Genomic DNA, 20,390 nt, shown 5'->3' with positions numbered 1-20,390 from the left:
TTTTTCCCACTACTTCTTGTGGCCCAAATTAGCTTTGGTCTATGCCTTTGTTCATTCTCTCGCCTCAGCTTGGAATGAAAACCTCCATGAACATTTCTACCTTCTAAAATCTTACCCTCAAGCATAAACTCAAAGGACCGGTCCTCCAGGTCCTTGGCCCATAACTGAGGCTGCCTGCTAGAAGGGACTTGGATATTTAATAAGAAAGCACTGTTTTCTGCCGCAAATGGTCTTTGTCTGAGCCCTACATCAGTCAGTTCGCATTTGCATACGTCACCTTACCCAAGTGACTATAAGATCCTTTAGGACAGGGATTGTTTCATCCATTGTTGTATCTTCACAGCAAACACAGCACCTCAGATGATAAATATTAAATAAACGAATGGAAGGCAGGTAAGAAGGCTGGTTGGCTAAATCAGCTTCCGCACCCATGTGACCATTTAGCAGTTCATAGAGTCCTTTAATATTATAGACAGAGCAGTTCCGCTATAAGAAAGCCTGTATATGGTCACATCCAATCATGATTGTATAGAATCCATGGAATAATAATAGAATATCTTAAAACTATAAGGAAAGGGAAAAACTACTAATCTCCAAATTGCTCAAGAAAAATATCTGATAACATCTTACTGTTAGACCTTTATATTTACAAACTTAGAATTTATAAAAATCACATAGCTTACCAAACCTCAACAGTGTTTTGTAGAAGTAGAAAATTCTAAAATTCATGCAATATCAACGGACCCTAAATAGCCAAAACAACCTTGAAAAAGAAGAACAAAGTTGGAGGACTCACACTTCCTGGTTTCAGAATTTATTACAAAGCTACAGTCATCAAACCAGTTGCGAGTGGCATTGGGACAGACACACAGACCCCTGAAATAGAACAGAAAGTCCCAAAATAAGTTCTCACATGTACATGGTCAATTGATTTTTGGCAAGGCTGTCAAGCCCATCAATGGGGAAAGGACAGTCATTTTTAACACATGGTGCTGGGAAAACTGGATATCCACATGCAAATGAATGAAGCTGGGCCCTTACCTCACACCATCTAAAAACATTAACTCAAAGTGGATCAAAGACATAAATGTGCGAGTGAAAACTGTAAAACCCTTAGAAGAAGACACAGAAGAAAAGCTTCAGGACATTGTCTTTGGCAATGATTTCTTGACACCCAAGCACTAGACAAAAACAAAAAAATGGATAAAAGGGACAACAGCAAAATAAAAAACATTTGTACCTCAAAGATACTATCCAGACAGTGACTAGATAATCCACGAAAGGGGAAAAAAAGTTTGCTAATCACGTATCTGATAAGAGATTAATATCCAGAATAAAGAACTCCTACAACTTAACAAACACAACAAAAAAGCAACAAACAAATTCAAAACTGAGCAAAGGACTGAACAGGCATTTCTCCAAAGAAGGTATATAAATAGCCAAGCAGCCCATGAAAAGATGCTGACATTACTAATCATTGGGGAAAAACAACTGTAAACCACAATAGAAAGAACACACTATATACTTATTAGGATGGCTATTATAAAAAAATGAAAAACAGCAAGTGTTGGCAAGGATGAAGACCAACCCTGCAGTGCTGATGGAAACGAAAAATGGCACAGACACTGTGAAAACACTTGGTGGGTCCTCCAAAATTTAAATGTAGAATTTCCACATGATCCAGCAATTCTACTTCTAAGTATATACGGACTCAATGCAGAGATTCAAACAGATATCTTGTATACAAGTGTTCACAGAAGCTTTTTTACAACAGTCAGAAAGTCAAAACAACCCAAGCATCCATCACCAGACGAATGGATAAACCAAGTGTGGTATTACATATACCATGAGACATTGTTCAGCCTTAAAAAGGACTGACATTCTTAAAGACTTTATGCTAAGTAAAACAAGTCAGACACAAAAGGACAAATATGGCAAGATTCCACTTGTATGAAATACCTAGAATAGAGAAATTCATAGAGACAGACAGTGGACTAGAGGTTACCTGGGGTTGGGAGGAGGTGGGAATGGGGGGTTGATTTATTATTTAAAGGGTGTGGAGTTTTAGTTTGGGATGACACGTAAGTTCTGGAAGTGGGTGGTAGTGATGGGTGTACAACACTGTGAGTGTACTGAACGTCACTGAATTGTACACTTAAAAATGGTTGAGGGTAAATTCTATGTTATGTATATTTCACCCTAACTGGTAAAAAAAGACTCAACCCTCTGGACGGTGTTGGCAATACCTAACTAAACTACATCTGACTTACCGTTTAAGTCAGTAACCCTCCTTCTTTCTAGGGCCCTATCCTGAGGCTACACATCCAGGAATATGAAAATACACAGCAAACATTCTTGACTATAACACTGCTCGTAACTGCAAAACACTGGAACTAACCACATGCCCAGAAATCTGACTGACTGAAGTCTGTCCCTGCAATGCACTACTGTGCAGCTATAAAAAACCAGGATGATCTCTCTGAACTCATAAAGGCCCAGGCCCGGGATATATCGTTCAGTGACAGAGGCAAAGTACAGAGAGTATAACACACTTCCCTTCATGCAAGAGAAAGGAGGACATAAGGAAATACACACATATCAGCTCATCTGTTCAAAAACAGAAACACAGGAAGGACACCCAGAACTTACGTGAGCAGTTCCCTACACAGAGTGGGCAGGAATGGGCCTGTGACAGTAGATGTAAGAGCGGATGACATTGCGTACGTCTTTGTGGATAGCTCCCTGGGAACAATGGTAATGTTCTGGGGGCTCCAAAAATAAAAAACAAATTAAAGTAACCATGCTGTGGGGGCAACAGAAAACAAAATATAAACAGTCACAAATGAACCCAAACATTACAAATGAATTATATAGCCATAAGGGAAGGAGGGAGGAAAAATAATTTAAGTAACTGAAAAAACGGTATTTTGACAGCAAGGCTAAAGACAAAAAGAACGGTATACAAATAATGACTCTGTAATTAGGAAATTTTTGAGAGGGATATGGGTTAGAAATCCTGAAATCACTTTATGTGTATGCTAGGATTGAACACGTAAATACACTGTGATACTAGAGCAGAGTTTCTCACGGTGAGATAAGGAAAGGGCCAGGTAGGCAAAACAGGTTGAGCCCTGGGTCACCAGGTGGTAACAGGAAGTAAGGAAATGATTAACAAAACACAGGCCCAATCAATCAGGAGTCACCTTGAAGGATCTCCCAACGGCCAAAGCGGGGACTCTGAGCAACCAAACGATGTTAGGGTTATAGAACAATGCAATTCATTAATATATACTAAATCTAATAATGGGATAAAATCAATAGCCATGAGCACGTACTGGTACAGATAACTGAATAAGTAAGTGAGGGAAACAAGAACCAGGCCTTCTTCACAGCAGCATGATAATGAAGTGGAAGGAAGGATGGAACCAGAAAAGCACCACCAGGTAAACACCGCAGCAGAAACCATCCGCGAAGCTACAATTAGTGCGCCAAAGGACAGCTGCATAGTCTCCGAGAGACTCATTCATCAGGAGGGAAAACCTGAGTGGTTTTATGGTGGAGCGACCTGGTGGACAGTCCCGGAGGAAGCACTCCAAGTTCACGTCAGGCCAATCCACGTGCGACCCCTCCCTCACCGGTGTGGCACACTGACAAACGTCACAGAGTTTCTGTGGCATTTTCAACGGAAACGTGGCACCTCAATTAAATTCATGAGAAAATGTCAGACAAACCTACACAGATGGACATTCTACTAAAGAACCGGCCAATTCTCTTCAAATACATCAAGGTCATGAAAGGTGAGGAAGCGTCACAGAGGGAGGAGATTACAGGAGAGCTGACAACTAAATTCAGCGTGGGGTCCTGAGTCAGGAAAGGACATTCCTGGGGAAACTATTCTAGAGATCTGAGTAAGGTCCGCATGTCGGTTAACAATATTTTATCAGTGTCAATATGCAGTCTTGCTGGGGTTTGGCAGGAGGTTCACATTAGGGGAATCTGAGGGAAGAGCATATGAGAACTCTACTATTTTTACAACTTTCCATAAGCTTATTTAAAAACAACAGTTAAAAAAAGAAACGAAGACACCGTCTATCTAAATCTTTGGTGATCGTGGTCGAGCAGAATCACAATTACTCACCATGCTGAATTACTACGACTGGTAATTAATTTTCATTTTGCAAATCTTGAGAGAAGGCTCCACTTTCTGCACTCCCTATGGTGTGTTTACTGCCTGATAACAAGGGAGTGTTGCAATTTATGTATTAACATGGGTTTTTCACCCATGTTAGGAAGAGGAACCAAGATTTATTTCTTTCTACATCCTGTGACTTAGTCTTTGTCAAAAGGAAACACTCAATAATTGTATTCTGAATGAATGAAAATTATGTAAAAGATCTTGGTGCTACAGGAATTATTTACTTACGCTCCACAAAGGAAGTGAAGAGCATTCTGAACCGGCTCAGCCGGCTCCCTTCGTCGGCCCACATCCGGATCACTCCCACTCCCGTTTGAAGCATTACGTCATTGGCCACCGTGCTGCAAAACTTGGCCTTGAGATTTTCAATAGAACTGCTTCCATCATAGACCGCGACGAAGTTTCTCTTGCATTCATTGGAGTGCTCCATCTGATAATCCAGGAACCTCAGATAAATCTGCAACAGGGAAACCAAGAGAAACGCCGCTTTAAAAAAGATACATTAACTTGAATTCTCCAGTTCCCTTATCCAGTTACATGTAGACTGAATTCTGACCGCTGATAGAAAAGCAACAGACAAAAGGCCGATGCCTAAGCAGTATGAAAACTAAGACTAAGGGTCTGTTTCTTTGGTTGCCTTAACAATGGGACCAAGCATTAAAGAACCTAAAGTTTGTGTTTTGTCTGCAAAGAGAAGAAACGTTTTGCTCCATGACACCCGTCAGACACATTTTCCTTATTATAAAAGCGTCTCATGGTACTGACAGATTGGGAAAATAAAAGGATCACTCATCATTCTATTACTCTAACAATCATTGTGATTAACTGGCAAGATTCTTTTTGATTTTCTTCACCTTTTCAAAACCTAGGTTTAATTGTAAGATACACACATCCCGCTTTGCTGAAACGTATCAGTGTTTTTACCTTAAATGTAGTCTTCATAACCATAATCGTCCCCATGATGTCCCATGATGTGGCTGCCCACTGTCCTAGCGCACACTTCCGTGGTTTGAATATTTTACCCGCAAATCATTTCAGCTTTCTTGAAATGGCCTCACAGGTCCCCAAGGCCTGTTTTCAATCTCATTTTCTCAGTACTTCACATCGAAGTTTCTACTGAGTCACCTTCAAGTTCACTGTCTTTCCTCTATTATCTCCATTCTCCCATTGGGACTGTGGTGAATATTTTTTTGAAATTTCAGATATTATGTTTTTCATTTTTAGCTCTAAAAGTTCTACTTGGTTCTTTTTTGTAGTTCCTATTTCTGTGCTGAGACCTGTTTCCAGTCATTTCCGGAGTGTCTACGTTTACCTCAGGGAGCATGGAAATAGTGCTGCTTTAAGGGGTAATTCCATTATCTGGGTTCCTGTTAGGGTTGGGATCTGCAGACTGTTGTTTCCTTTCAGAATTAGTCACATTTCCTTGGTTCTATGTGAGTGATTTATTATACCCTGGACATTTTTTTTTTAAGGAGGGCGCAGCTCATAGTGGCCCATGTGGGGATTGAACCGGCAACCTTGGTGCTACCAGCACCACGCTCTAACCAACTGAGCTAACCGGCCACCCCACACCGTGGACATTTTGGATAGAACACTGAGACACTGGAGAATGTTTTTGTTGCTGTTTGTTTTATTTTTGCAGGCAACCTCCCCAGTTAGGTCCAGGCTGCATACCCATTTTGTGTGGGTTCAGTTCCAGGGCCTTAGCTGTGCTGTGTGGGCTTGCCCCGGGGCACGCCCCACTCAGGGATGTGGACAGGGGTCTATATTGTAATTTGGTTCTCGACACCTTTGCTGTGTTTCCTGCATATACAGCTCAGGGCTAAGTCAGCCAGGATCAGGGCTTTCCCTCATCCAGCTCCCTCCCTGCCTGGTCTCCGAGATTTCCTTCCCATCGTCTGGACAACATGGTTTCCTCTTCCTAGCTCCTCTGGTGGCCAGAGGTAAATTGTCCTCAGAACTTGAGTCTCCTAACCTGTTGTGAGTTCTGAGTGACTGACTGGAAGAGAGGGAAAAAATAATGGGACGCCCTAAAATCTCTGCAGACGTCATCGTATCCTCTCCGCAGTCCCACTCTTTAAGGAAACTGGGTTTCTCTTGGGGTTTTGGTCGTGCTGCACTGCGGGTCTGGAACTGGGGCTGACTCTGGGCAGAGCTGGGGGGGGGCGCAAAAACAAGCCGGGGACCCCCTTCCGTCAGTCAGCTGGCTAGACCAATATTCCTGAGTCCCTGCTGTCTGGACCAGGTACGAGTTCCGTGAATCAGGCAGGAGACAAAGGAGAAGGAAAAACCTGAATTTTGCCTCCTTTATTGGTCATTATTTAGGGTCTGACTTGCCTCCCAACCCCACCTTCCAATGGTCACTTTTCAGAATTCTCATGTGCTGCTGTTTGTATTCTGTCCAGACTTCTCAGTTGTGATAAGCTGCGGTGGGCTTACTCCATCTTGGCTGGTTCTGGAGGTTGAGCTTATTTTAATGTAGGAAAATTGACAAACTTTATATTTAAGGTTTACACTTTGTGTTGTCTGTGTTTGATTTTAATAAACGGTTTCCTAATTCAAGGTCACAGAACTATACTATATTTTCTCAGGTAAGTTTTAGTTTTAACAGTTAAGAATTGATTATATGTCAAGTGTAAGACAGGGGTCTGACATCGCTCATCAGTTGCTGCAGTGCCAGTTATCGAGTATCTCCTTTTGACGGGGAATGCCATCCATCTGTACCTACACCAAGCTTCCACCCACATGGAGTCTACTTTCACATACTTCAGTTTCATCAGCGTGTATATCCGAGTGACACCTGCACACTAACCAACCACCACACCTCTAGCTTCAAGAGTATCCCCACTTTGCTTTTATTCGACACTGCCAGGGTTCTTCCGGGCCCTTCATCTTCTACCTGAATTTCGGAATGAGCTTGCCAAGTTCTCCAGAAAGCACTACTAGAGTTGGGATGGGAATGACAGGTCGACCAGGGAGATACTGTGGGTTGGGCTCCCGACTGCAAAAAAGCGAGCACTGCAGTAAACCAAGTATTACAAATTTTCTGGCTTCCCAGTGCATCCAAACGTTATGTTTACACTATACTGTAGCCTATTCAGTGTGCAATAGCATTATGTCTAAATAAACAATGTACACACCTTAATTTAAAAATACACTATTGCTAAAAAACGCTCACCATCATCTGAGCCTTCAGTGGGTCATATCCTTTTGCTGGTGGAGGGTCTCGCCTCGATGTTGTAATTTTAGCTGCATCCACAAGTTTGGTATGTAGTACTTTCAATGTTATTGAGTTTTAAATGTGTTTAAATTTCCATTCTGATTTCTTCTGACCTATGAATCATCCACTAAGTGCTATATTATTAAGTTTCCAAGCATATGGGATTTTAAAGTTATCTTGTGGTTGATGGTTCCTAATTTAATTGTATTTTGTCAGAGGGTGCTCTCTGCCTGATACCAAGCACTGGTATATATTTCAGACTTTCTTTTCCTTCCTAGTGAAGGGACGAGTTTTTATGACTGTTGCGTGCATGCTTTTGCAGAAAACTCGTATTCTCGGGATGTTGGGCGCAAGATACTATGCCCCATAGGCACACCGTGCTGGTTAAGTCGGTTGGGCACTACTCATTTGTCTGCCTGACATATTAATTACTGAGAAGTGAAAAAAATTACCCAATGTAATTGTGGATTTATCAATTTTCCCTGGCAATTGTCAATTCATGTCTTGTACATTTTGAGGCTCTATTAGTACTCCAAATTTAAAATGATACTTTCCTTGCAAATTAGTGGCCTTCCTATTTTAATAGCTACATTAGCTCTCTATATCAGGTATTTGTCTGGTATTTCCTTTCTGGTTTTGTATTTTCAAAATTTCCTGTAGTTATTCTGAAACAGGATACACTTGGATTGTAACTGGAGAATTTCATCTGTTTATTATTTTTGCCCACAAGTACCTTAATTTTGCCCTCATTCTTAAATGATAGTTTAGTTGGATATGGAATTTTAGAATTTTAGCTTGCCAGTTTTTTTCCTCAGCACTTGGAAGACATTATTCTATTGTCTCCTGGCTTCTAGTTTGCTACTGAAAGTCTGATGTCATTCTTTATAGGAAATCTCTCTTTTTTCTCTAGTTGTTTTAAAGATGTTCTTACTGTCTGTGGTGCCTAATGGAGCTGGATGTCAATTAACACATTTTTTTTCTTCCTCTGGGAGTCTCACCGTGTGTCATGCTTTTTGTCAGTTCTTAAAAATTTTCTTAAACTGCTACTCTACAATGCCCCTTTCCCCACCCCAAGGTACATTCTGGGTAATTTTCTCAATAATTACACTTTTTACTTGTAGAAGTTCTATTTGGTTATTTTGCAAGTGTACCTTGTCATTTTTCTTCCTCATCTTTTTTATTCCTTCTCGTAGGCTATTTAAAACACTTAAGTTCTTAAGGATCTAATACACTCCTTGTTTGTCATGTCCGCTGTCAGTTGTGATGGGTTATTTGTTTATATGCATTCTAATTTTGACTTGTGAGCTCACCTGCTTTCTCTGTGGCAAGCCTGTAGCCTGCATGGCTATTCTGTGTTTGGTCTTGCCAGCTGCCTCAAAAGTTTTATGAGCCCAGGGACCATCTTATTAATTTTTGGGCTAAGTGGTTCCTGGATTGAGCATGCAATGTAAATTCATATCCCAAACTCTAATCAAGACAGGTTTCTAGGTATGAAGTTTGAGGGGAGACCCCTGACTTAGCCCCATCCTGACACTGAGCCCGTAAAGATAAGCTTCTTCGTTACCAACCTGTGCTAGTGGAGCATGTTTTTCTAATCTACCGCTCGCAGCAATCATCTCCCTTTGAGGGTCCCAGCTTTATGTGACGGATCCCACAGAGCTCACGAGCCCCAGGCCTTTCTGTTTCGGTCTCAGTGTGGCTGTTCATCCACGTCCCTACCAAGTCTACCCGAGTTATCAGTCACTGAGACCGCAGGGAACACTGGGCCACCCACTTCAGTTTTCAGTTTATGGCTCTAAGTTATAGTTTTTCTCTTCATTTCTATTTCATATGAATTACCTCCTTTTTCTGGAGCCCACCTATGTTTCTAAAATGGTATGTTATATTTTATCCAATGTTTCCAGGTGTTTCGTAGCAGGTGGGCTTTCAGGTTACCTAATCCATCACATTACCACAGTTGTAAATTGGCTATTCATAATCCTTTAAGGGTTGTTCTCCCACCCTTATTCTCTCTTTTCTGTTTACATGCATACACGTTAAATATAATTTTCTCTGTTGCTATTCCTGTAAGTAAATTAAGAGCAAAAAGCAGAAGTAGTGATGAATCTCAATCTGTGAGAGTTAAAGTTCTACGACCAGCAGAGGACAGCACAGCGAGAGCACAGACCTAAGACTTAATATACTGGTGTTTTGGTTTTGACACTGCTGTCACCAACTGAGATCTGTGACAAAGCACTTTAACTTCTTGTGACCTATTCTTCCTCCTCATAAAACCCTTTTCATGAATCTATGATCACAAGGATCAATCCTATACTCTTCAATGAGGAATTCACAGATTTTAAGAATCTCAACTTTCTTAAAATAAAAATCTTAAAAAAAAATCTTAATGTTTGTGTGACGCTCCTGAAATTTACATTGTAGCTTATTTAACTATCACAATGCTGAGATCTTAGGAGGTACCCAATCAAGTGAAAGAAATAAATTTTATAAAGTTGTAAATTATATAAAGCTTATATAATCAGTAAATATCTGTATAAACCAAAATAACACACCATGCAGATCACGTCTTATATTCTCTGAAATGACTCAATACATAATTATACCTTAGCTTTTGGAGTAGCTTTGATTGTCCATATGCAATCAACTGCTTGGCCGGGCTTGGTTTTTTCTTCTTGTTCCACCTGACTGGAACGCACTATTCCATCAGCTCCCGAGAGCTCAAACTGGCAATCTAGAAAGAATAGAGGAATGATGTTCAAAGAAAAACAAGACTGACCCAAAACGCCATGAGGAAAAATAGGTAATATACTAAACCTGGGATAGGATTTAAAATACCTCCTAGGTAAGTAAAGTCTGGATCTGTAACAGGAAAAAGAAGAAAGTTATTGGCATTTTGAGATACTCTGGAGTTACTTTAAGGCTTAACCTCTTAAGTTATGTCTACGGCTACATTTAGCAACAACACAGGAGAAGCTTTCACTGGTGTAGACTACAAACCACTGGTTATTTACGAGCATACACAGGTGCTCACTCATAGGATCCAGGTTTTTAAAATGATCATGTTTATACTCTTGATCCCATCATGAATAACTTACTAACTTACATGCTGCCTGGCAACTCATAACTCTGTTAAAGCAGTAGCTAGTTTACTGACGGACGAATGGATAAACAAAATGTGGCCTGTACAATACAATGGAATATTACTCAACTCAGCCTTAAAGGGAAGGAAATTCTAACATGTGCGACAACATGGATGAACCAGAAACATGAGGCTAAGTGAAATAAGCTAGACACTAAAGGACAAATACTGTGATTCCACTACGCGAGGGACCTGGAGTGGTCAAATTCAGAGGCCGTAAGTACCAGGGGCTGGAGGGAGTAGGAAGGGGGAGTTCGTGTCTAATGGGGCTTCAGCTCAGGATGCCCACCAAGTCCTGGAGGTGGACAGTGGTGATGGTCACACAGCACTGTCGATGGACTTAATGCCACTGACTCATACTCTTAAAAAGGGTTAAAATGATGAATTTTATGTTATGTGTAATTTACCACAAAAAGTAGTAGCCAGTGAGCTGCTTTTTCACAATACCAGGGCAAAGAAAGATGACAGGTGACATACAGGATAGCCTGCCCTATGAAGTAGTTCATAGAAGACTGAGAACCAATAGTTTATATTAAGATAGCTGATCTAATTAAATTGGTCAGTGCTTGATTGTTTTATGAACTAAATCAACTAACTGAAGTAACTGGTACTTAACATCAAAAAGACCTTATAAAATATTATATAAGAATCAGAGTTTTGCAAATAAGTGTAATTACCTGAAAGAGAAAATAGACATCAAAAACAATGCTCTTAATTATTTGAATGTTTTTAAACATTGAAAAACAAAACCAGACAACTTTATATGTAAAGATTTCTTATTTTGAATAAAAGTAACTTTTTCCTCTATTAGTTGTATCATGAGCACTTTATATGGCTTATACTTAAATTATAGACAAATTATAATAAAATGCTTAGTTTCTGGACTATATTACCTTACATTTGCATTTCATAGTACTTCAGAGTTTTTATATAAATCACGTTTAGTATTAAGCTAATGGCAAGAATGTCCGGAGGGTTATGTGATATTCCATTTTACAAATGAGGAAACTGAATCAGAGAGAGATTGTATTTTCTTAGATCATACAATAGCTAAGCTGGGGCTAGATTCCAATTCTCTAGGCAGTTTTTCCTACTCTTCCATGTTGTATGAAAACGTGGGTGAGGATTCCACAATTTTATCACTAAAAGAAAAAAAAAAAACCACGTGTCAAAATAAATAGGCAATGCATAATTAGCAAAATTATGGCTGTGTCTAGTTATCTAAAGTCAAATATATAAAGTAAATTTTGTGTAGGGACTGGTAAATCTGGGTGAAGCCTACTAACAGTGACGAGAAAGTAGTATCGTTTACATGAAATTGTCTAAGTTCCTGGTGATGTTTGTTGAGCAGAGGCTCTTAATGGATTGCTGCTTCCTGGAAGTAACAGGGAGAATTCCGGGAGTTTTAATGCAGTGACAACAATGTCCTGCAACTCTCACCTGCAGGTGAAGAACGTTGCCAGATGGCTCTTAGGACGTTTACTCTAGTGCTGTTTAAGGTCTAAATATCTCTGACATTTCTCTGCAAAAGAGCTGCCATGTCACTGCCCCACCTTAGATGGGTTCGGTTTATTAAGTTAAAAAAGAACAGTTCTGGGATGTTTTCTAAATTGAGCTAAAAATTTCCCCCCTACTTTTTCAATATGTAATTTAATAACCATGACAAAATATCTGGAATTAAAAACAATTTTAACAAGAACCGAGCACCCAGTTACATACAGCAAAGTGCACATTAAAATAGGTCTTACAGTCTAATTAAAGATTCTGAGACATTTTAGATTAGTGAATCTGGCAATTTGGTATATATAGGTCCTATCTAAACTTTCAAATTAAATTTCCTTTAGACACCTGTTTATAATTGTTTAAAATTTATTTGTATTGGAGAAAAATATCTATTAACATAATATTTATCCTTTTAACCATGTTTAAGTGTACAACTCAGTGGCATTACATATATTCACAGTGTTGTATAACCATCACCACCATCCAATTATACAAAAATTAAAAAGAAATTCTAATATGATCCAGTAGTTGTGCTCCTTGACTATTTACCCTAATGAGTGAGAAACTTCTCTACACAAAAACCTGCATATAATGCGTATATCAGGTTTATTCATAATTGCTAAAACCTGGAAGCAGCCAAGACATCCTTCAACAGAATGGACAAACTGTGGTCCATCTAGACAATGGGATTTTATTCAGTGTTAAAAAGAAATGAGTTACAAGCCATGAAAAGACATGGAGGAACCTTAAATGCACATGACTAAGTGAAAGAAGCTAATCTGAAACGGCGACATACTGTATGATTCCAACTGTATGACATTCTGGAAAAGGCAAAACTGGAGACAGTAAAAGATCAGTGGTTGCCAGGAGTCTTAGGAGGCAGGGTGAGGGATGCACATGCTTTCACAGGACAAGGCTCTACATTTCCTAAAGGACTGACTGGACTCGATGAGCTCTTTTCTAGCCTTAAGATCGTAAAACCGGAGAGATGCCCAACCACTGAAATGATCATTTCATTACCTGGAATAAATGAGTATTTTGCCCGAAACCCCAGCCCTTCAAGTTCTTCATCGGAGCTGAACTTGATCCACATGAACCTCCCTGTCGACCTAATTAACGGAGGGCTTTTCACGCCACAGAACCGCTCTATGAGCGGAGAGAAGCCAAAGGGCCCATCTCGAACTTCCAAGTGATCAAACCGACATTCAAACGATGGCTCTATATAAAAATGCTCATCAAAGGACAACTCTATTCTTTGACGCGGAGAAGCTGGAAGATAAGAGTAAGCGAATCAGGGCGACAGGAGGCAGACGAGGCACGACAGCTCCACAGACAAGGATGCCATGCATATGATTTGTAATCAGTGTTACAGCAACAAGAAAGCCACTCTGTGGAGCTACAGTAATCTCTCCCCTTGGCCTATGCATTTATGAAATTAGCTCAATGTATTAATACTTAACTGATTAATATTAGGGTCGAGAGGCTAATGCTTGGTTCATGAGATACAATGTACCACGATGAACAGAAAAATAGAACAAATAGAAGGAACGACTAACATGAAATTTAGTTGGAACCAACATGAAATTTCATAAAGTCTGAACTAAGAGATGCCTGTTAGTTTATGTTTCTTATCAGAGAAATTTCTCATATATACTGGCGTATCTAGGCAAAGCATGTTTTAGAAGATTCAAAATTCCTATAGTATTTCAACTATTACCTTGTTAATGGGTTCAATATTCAGAAATATTTATAATTACTAGAGTTTAACTCATATACATGTTTAATTTTGTTCAAATTGGTTTAAATAAGGCATTTCACCAATGTATTTGGTTTTACAATAAAGTAAAAATTCGTTCAATAAAAGATAGAAATTGGTCAAATACCTTCCAAAACGTAGATACACTCTTTGTTCGGTGGGTACGAGTCAGGATAATTAGGTGAAGCGAAATGACCCCCATTGCTGGTTCGAACCCAAATGCCACAGTGGGTTGCAGGAATGTGCTTGATTCCAATATTTTGTCCATCTTAGGGGAAAACAGCATTTAAAACATTAGTTACAGCATTGCCAAATGTAACACACCAAACTGAGTCCAGCAGAAGAGAGAGAAAAGTGAGACTACGTCGTGATTGGAAGAACGTGCTACTGGGGGACAAGTCTGCCAGATAAGCCAGCAGGGAGAGGACATGCGTGGCCTTTACAGGGCAAAAGCATATGTGAGAGTCTGATGAATCACACAAACTCCGTAAAACTCAGTTCAGACACAGAATTAGCAGGATCCCAGGGGTTCACCTCTGGTCTGACCCTGCTATATTTAGTTGAACACCAAGTCAGAGAAGACTCCAAGGTTACAAAGGCATGTTAATTCAAGATCACAGACCGTCAGTGCATTTGGCTCTGCTCCTTCCTCAAAGGCCACTGACACAGTACAGGAGTTCTCCTTGGAGGGCGGGCGGCACAACCTCTAAGTACGGAAGCAGAGAGCTCCAATCCCACTACAACGCCGCCATCACACCCCGCAGCACTGCCTGTCTGCAAGTGGGGGATGGGGCGCTGACGGCAGTGAAACTGAGCTTCTTAGAAATACGAGGCTTGGTTCAGTCAGTTCAGCATCCATTTCATTTCCAATACCCTGCTTCCTACCACCACATCAGAAATGCGATTATTTCTTTGGAGAAGACAGAGTTACTGGACTAGAGGACCCCAGGTACAAGTGAGGGTGAAAATGCCAGCCTGAGAACAGGGCGGCCAGGTGACTGTGACCGTCCTGAATGACAGTCCTCTGCAGCCCCCCACCCCTCGCCCCCTACCCTAGGGCTCTTGGTCAGATGTGGAGTCTCTAAGCAGGAAATGGGAAGCTTCTTCTCTGGGGAGTCTAATGAACCCAAAGAAAAAGACACGACAATGGTGACAAAGGGCTTCCCCAGTGGCGGGTCACTCGACAGTGGGGGTTGCAGTAAGCAGCCCCCCTATACTTGCAGACAGTGAGTGGCCAGATTTTAGAGCTTGCCTCGTAAATATGAGCAGATATTCAAAATTCAAAGGTCACCAGACATTTGAGGAAAGTCTCTACTGTGAAAAACAGAGAAAAACCAACCAAAAAAAGCAACTTGAGGAAACAGTTAGGCAAGAAAAATATTTTTCCCAAACACTCAGTAACAGTAACACTAAACAACAGCATCTTTTAGTTTCCTCAGAGAAAAAGAGAGTATTTCCGTAAAACAAGAGTGTGAGGCAAGGACACTTAAAAAATCCCCCCCCCCCAAACAAAAGAAAGCTTCTAAAAACAGAAGTGAAAATATTAGTGGAAAGTTGAGAGCAGAGGTTTGCAAACAGCGGCCCTCGGCCAGCGCTGGCCTACTGCCTGTCGTTCTAAGGACAGTTTTTCTGGAATATATCCATGTCAGTCATGGGTGGTGCTCATCGAGGCTCTCACAGGACAACAGCAGAGGGAAGGAAAAGAAAAAGGGAAAGAAGAACTTCCTAAGCTGAAAGACAGCAGTTCGTATTGAAAAAGCCCAGGGAGTGACCTGAAGTCAATCCTGAATACGATGTAACCAGAATCCCGCCGACATTATACTCAACTGCGGGGAGCCCATGGGAAGGAAGAGAACATTCGACATAGTTCAGGGTGGCGAGGACGTGCACGGAAGAGCTAAAACTCATCTCCACAGCGGGAAACCATTATCTGATACTTAAAGCTGAAGTAGTGAAGAAGCAACAGAAAGCATGTTGTTTAGAAATATGCAGGGAAACACTGAAGGGCCCAGCTGAGAGTGGTGGTCTCAGGGGGCAGGAAAAGGGGTCCGGTAGGATGGGAGCGGCTGACCTTCCCGATTCACTTGTTAGAATGCTTGGGCTTTTGTCATGTGGATGTTTAGCTTTGATGGAAAGGAAAAACAAATCAGGTTACATAAGCAACGTACTAACCTCCGACATGGAAACCTGGTTCAAAAATCACACCAGCTATTCTTTCATAAACAAGGACAACAGAACAGGTCCAGAGGATTCCAAAGAAGGTACAGACGGAAATGTTTCATTTGTCTACACTGGAAAAATGGATTTTCAGTTTTGCTTAGTGATAAGGCATGAGTCTCGTTAAATTTCTGGACAGAATCCATAGTGTGTGTGCTCGGAGCGCCTGGTGATGCCAACACTTAAAATTTATCAGGGCAAGACTGTTTTATGGCGACGATTTACTCCCATTAACTGCAGCTAAACCCAGTTAAACTGAGGCTGACGGGCTGACAGAAAGCTGTAGGTCAGGGGATTACGGAAATCACCCTCAAAAGTTACTTCTTTGAAAGAAGCCCCCCCCCACCCTGAGCACGTGGTGGTTGTCGCTGTAAGTATGTTACCTTGGGTCTTCTGGGCCACGGCGATCCCCTCCACCACCAGGATGGTTATTAACAACACTGGAGAAATAACAGAGAAGGAAGTTAAAAAACGGAGACTGTGATCCATTGTATTAAGTTCACAAGGAAAATCAGATGACAAAGAAGACAACCACGGCCACTATTTCTTACTAACATTCATTCACTCCCAAGACTTTTAAGGATTAAATGTTACATTCTGATTAACTGCTTGACACTTAAGACAACCCAAGAAAAAACACGATTGATACTCTACAAGCCCTAACAGTGCTTGGCATTTAAAGTATTTTTCAATTTATGATGGATCAAAAAACATGCTTTTTTTTGCAATAGATTTTGCCGACCCCATTATTCCTGTATTTAGTGTACTCCATCTCACGGAGCTGACATGAGTCTGGCTAGCTCTGCAATGTATGACGCCTGTGAAAAGTCAATCACATGCGCTGACTTTGAAGAACATTCCTAATAAAGGCCGAGGAAGGGGCAGCAGTGTCCTAGAGACGTCTTCAGGGTATTCCAGGGCGGAGCGGTACTGTCCTGTCTACTGTTCCAAAGCGGCTTATTCAGCAAATGAAGCTTTTCCACCCCCAAGTTGAATATTTCTAAGACCTAACCAACATCTCGAATTACTTTGCTTTGAAGGTTCTCTTAAACATCTTATTTCTATGACTGGTGCGCTGATGTCTTCCATTCCTCCTTTCACTGGAAGTCACACTGGCAGCCTGGCCGTCCTGTGTGCACTGGAGCTTTCGAGGCTCGTCAGTCAGTAGGCACTCGGAGTACCCACCGGACAGCAGGCTCCTGGACACAGATGTGGGAGGAGAACACAGCGGAACAGGGAAGAGGATGGCCGGTACGAGTTGGGTGGATCTCGGCTGGGGTTCTGGTTTTGCCATGTACCAGCCATGGGCCTTTCACCTCAGTTTACTTAATTTGCAAATTGGGGATGTTGGAAATAGCACCGGCCTCAGAAGGTTGTTGCGAAGATGAGATGAGACGACGCAAACAGCATCTTCCGTGTGCTGGGCATGCTGCTAAATCCATGACAGACATGAGGACAAACCACCATCCTGACGGCGTCCATCGCCCGTCAGGGAGCCTCTCCAGTACAAGGGCAAGAGGAGTCTGACAGGTTAGAGGACGTACTGGACGCACGGAGGGAGCTGGTCACTCTGCTGGAGGAGCGGAGAACAGTGAGCAAGACTGCAGAAAACGGAGTTGTAATCTGGTTGGACCTCACAGGGCTTCCATCCAGGAGAGGGAGGAAGAAACAGCTGACATGGAAACCCAGCGGCACGCGCATGAAACACGATGAGAGCTGAGGTGAAACGTTTGGATGCCAGGCTAAAGAGTTTGGACCCTGACTATAAAGCGAAGCCACCCGGAGTGTTTTAACTAGAGAGCGACATTATCACATCTTTGTTTCAGACCAATAATGCCGACAGTTGTGTGGAGTCTAAACTCTTCTGGAGGAGAGGTCACTTAGGAAGCAAAGATGGCAAGGACCTAAAGCAGGCCAGTGGTGGTGGCAGTGGCAGGAGACATCGGTGACTGGCTTCCCACACATAGTCCACTGCAATTGGTGACGTACAGGATGTCAGGGGTGAGGGCGACGGGGCACAGAGAGGCGGGAGCTAGGTCAGTGACGGGGAGACGGCGGTGCCACGGCTCAGCCACCAGCACCCACTGACTAGCTACCACCCGGTCACCAGTGGGCAGACAGCTCTCGCCGTTCACTTGTTCTCATCTTACAAACGAATCATCAGCCTCTTCTTCATCCTTGGGTTCCTCCATCCCCCACCTGTCTCCTCTCTCCGTCTTCTTGCAGCAGCTTTAACTGCCCCTTTCCCTTCTCTGGTCGCTAGTCGCGCTGCGGAGCTCACGTTATGTAGGAACAAGCCTTCCTTCAGACTCTCCACGTCTGCACTGGTCAGAGTTAGAAGACTGGAATCTTGAACTACGTATTTTTAAAGAAGATTTATGATCAAAATGAAAACGCAGGGTAATACCAGACACCTGACAATCCATTGGTATCAACTTATCTTAGGGACACTATGTCCCCAGGTACACCATTCAGAGGACACGCCACTGGCCAACATTTGGTGCTCGGTGAACCTTCCCTCCTGAATCCCAGGCGTAACAACTGACCAGTTTTCACGTTTATAATTCACAGTAGATAAGCAAGTAACACAAATCCAGGCAAATGGGGCAAGTAAGAAATCAACAAACTGAAACCAGGAGAACAGCAGCAAATCAGGGCAGAAAGATAAATTGTGCCAGGAACATTACAGAATACAATGACCAATAAAATTTCACTTGTGTAAAATATCTAATTTTTAAAATCTGCACAGAATACACAACTTAGAACAAACAGAGTAAAAATAAAATTACAAGACCAAATAAACCTACAATTCTTTTCTACTTTATTTAGAAGGCTGCTCACAATTTTCTTTCCCCCAAGTTTAAAAAACTGCAACTTAATCAACCGAGTGAACTGTGCCACTTGGTATAAAAAGGCCCCATAAAGAACCGGGCAAACGTACACAACAATTAGGGGCACAGTGTGACTGTCAATCAGCCTAAACTCTGTGTCATAGGAAACAGCTTCCTCCAAGTTGCGCAATGGGGTCTTGGTCCGTCGCTTGTTAGAGTCCAGATGGGACAGTAAAATAAAGCCCTTAAATGCCAAACGTTGGGACTTGTTAGAGCTGTGGCGCTTCGTGTGTGTGTAATCCCAGGCCAGTGCTGGCCAGGACACAGGAAACTGACACTGGCCCAACTTCCGGAAGGTCCATCTGGTCGGATGGAGGTAGCAAGGCTTCAACAGGCCACATCCGTGCCGGGAACTCCACGTCCAGGTCTGGGAACTGAGTCCCTGGCACAGGAGCTGTCACACGTTAGGGCCTATTAGAACACACATGGGGGGCACCTCCAAAGGTTTTCAGCCGGTAGGTGTGGGGTAGGGCTTGGGTACTTGCACTGGAACAAATTCCCTCGTGATGCTAAAGCTGCAGGCCCTGGGCCCAGCCCTGGAAGACACTGCAATCAAAGCTACACAGGGGCTGCCTGTTTTCTCCCCTGGTGATGGTGGGGGCAAGTTTGGGTTGGACGGGTGGGGTGTGGGGCGGGGCAGAGGATGGCAGAAGTGGGGGAGTTGGTTCTGGAAATGCTGGGGAGCGCCCTACTACCTAGTCTTATGTTGCCCCCCCCCCAATACTTCTTGTCTCCGAGAATCTGCACTTGCCATCAACCTCCCTTTGCTTCTAGAAAATTACCTTCATACTGTTTAACACCTGCTTTTTCTAGGGACTCTTTCCAGACTCGTTTTATGTGATAGCATTCAGACTTTCCTTCTGTGACTATTCAACAGCTCTCTCTGTCTGGTTTTGTTTCTTTCACTGATCTTGTACGCTCCTAAAATGTGAACAGGAGGTTTGGCAGGAGAAACAGAAAACCTAAACTCATAGTTTAAACAAGATAGAGTATATTTCTCTGTCAAGTAAAACTGTGGTACAGTAGGTAGCCAAGGGCTCGGGGAAGGCCTGGTCCCTCACTACTAGGGGCCTAACCTCTTTCTACCAGATTGTTCAGCTGTGTACGACTTTTGTTTCCAAGGTCATCTTCTGGCAGTGTGGATGCTGGAGTGCCAGCCATCAGACCTTCATTACAGCTCCCATGTCTGCACTAGGGTCGGGGAGAAGGAGGAAACAACACAGGCCATTCCTCTTCCCTTTAAAAACACTTGCCCAGAATCTACAACGATCTCCAAATCAACATTTTGAAAAAACAAAACAAAAAAAAACACTTCCCAAAGTGGCACACGAATCCAAGTGACCAGACTGACTTAGTCACATGGCCACCTAACCCTAAAAGGAAAGCTGGGAGATCTAGTCTTTACTTTGGGGGAGTGTGTGCTCAGCTAAAGTTCAGACAGACCCTGATGTGTAAAGTGAGTCTGGGGA

The 20,390-nt window shown here is 42.2% G+C and overlaps 1 protein-coding gene across 2 annotated transcripts in view; it reads right to left on the bottom strand.

Annotated features, from left to right (window-relative positions):
• NETO2 (neuropilin and tolloid like 2) overlaps positions 1-20,390 on the bottom strand; it is a 39,866-nt gene that overhangs the window by 13,782 nt on the left and 5,694 nt on the right. Inside the window, exons 2-7 of one of the 2 annotated variants that reach the window (XM_074314951.1) lie at positions 16,414-16,470; positions 13,941-14,081; positions 13,078-13,326; positions 10,251-10,274; positions 10,019-10,146; positions 4,424-4,652 (exon numbers count right to left, since the gene is read on the bottom strand). In XM_074314951.1, the coding sequence (XP_074171052.1) occupies positions 4,424-4,652; positions 10,019-10,146; positions 10,251-10,274; positions 13,078-13,326; positions 13,941-14,081; positions 16,414-16,470 (828 nt within the window). Of the gene's footprint in view, positions 1-4,423; positions 4,653-10,018; positions 10,147-10,229; positions 10,275-13,077; positions 13,327-13,940; positions 14,082-16,413; positions 16,471-20,390 lie in introns of both variants that reach the window. The other variant, XM_074314950.1, reaches the window with a different exon arrangement.

The sequence above is a fragment of the Rhinolophus sinicus genome, linkage group LG11 (assembly GCF_036562045.2).
Source record: "Rhinolophus sinicus isolate RSC01 linkage group LG11, ASM3656204v1, whole genome shotgun sequence".
Taxonomy (NCBI): Eukaryota; Metazoa; Chordata; class Mammalia; order Chiroptera; family Rhinolophidae; genus Rhinolophus; species Rhinolophus sinicus.
This window is presented reverse-complemented; position numbering and strand designations above follow the sequence as displayed.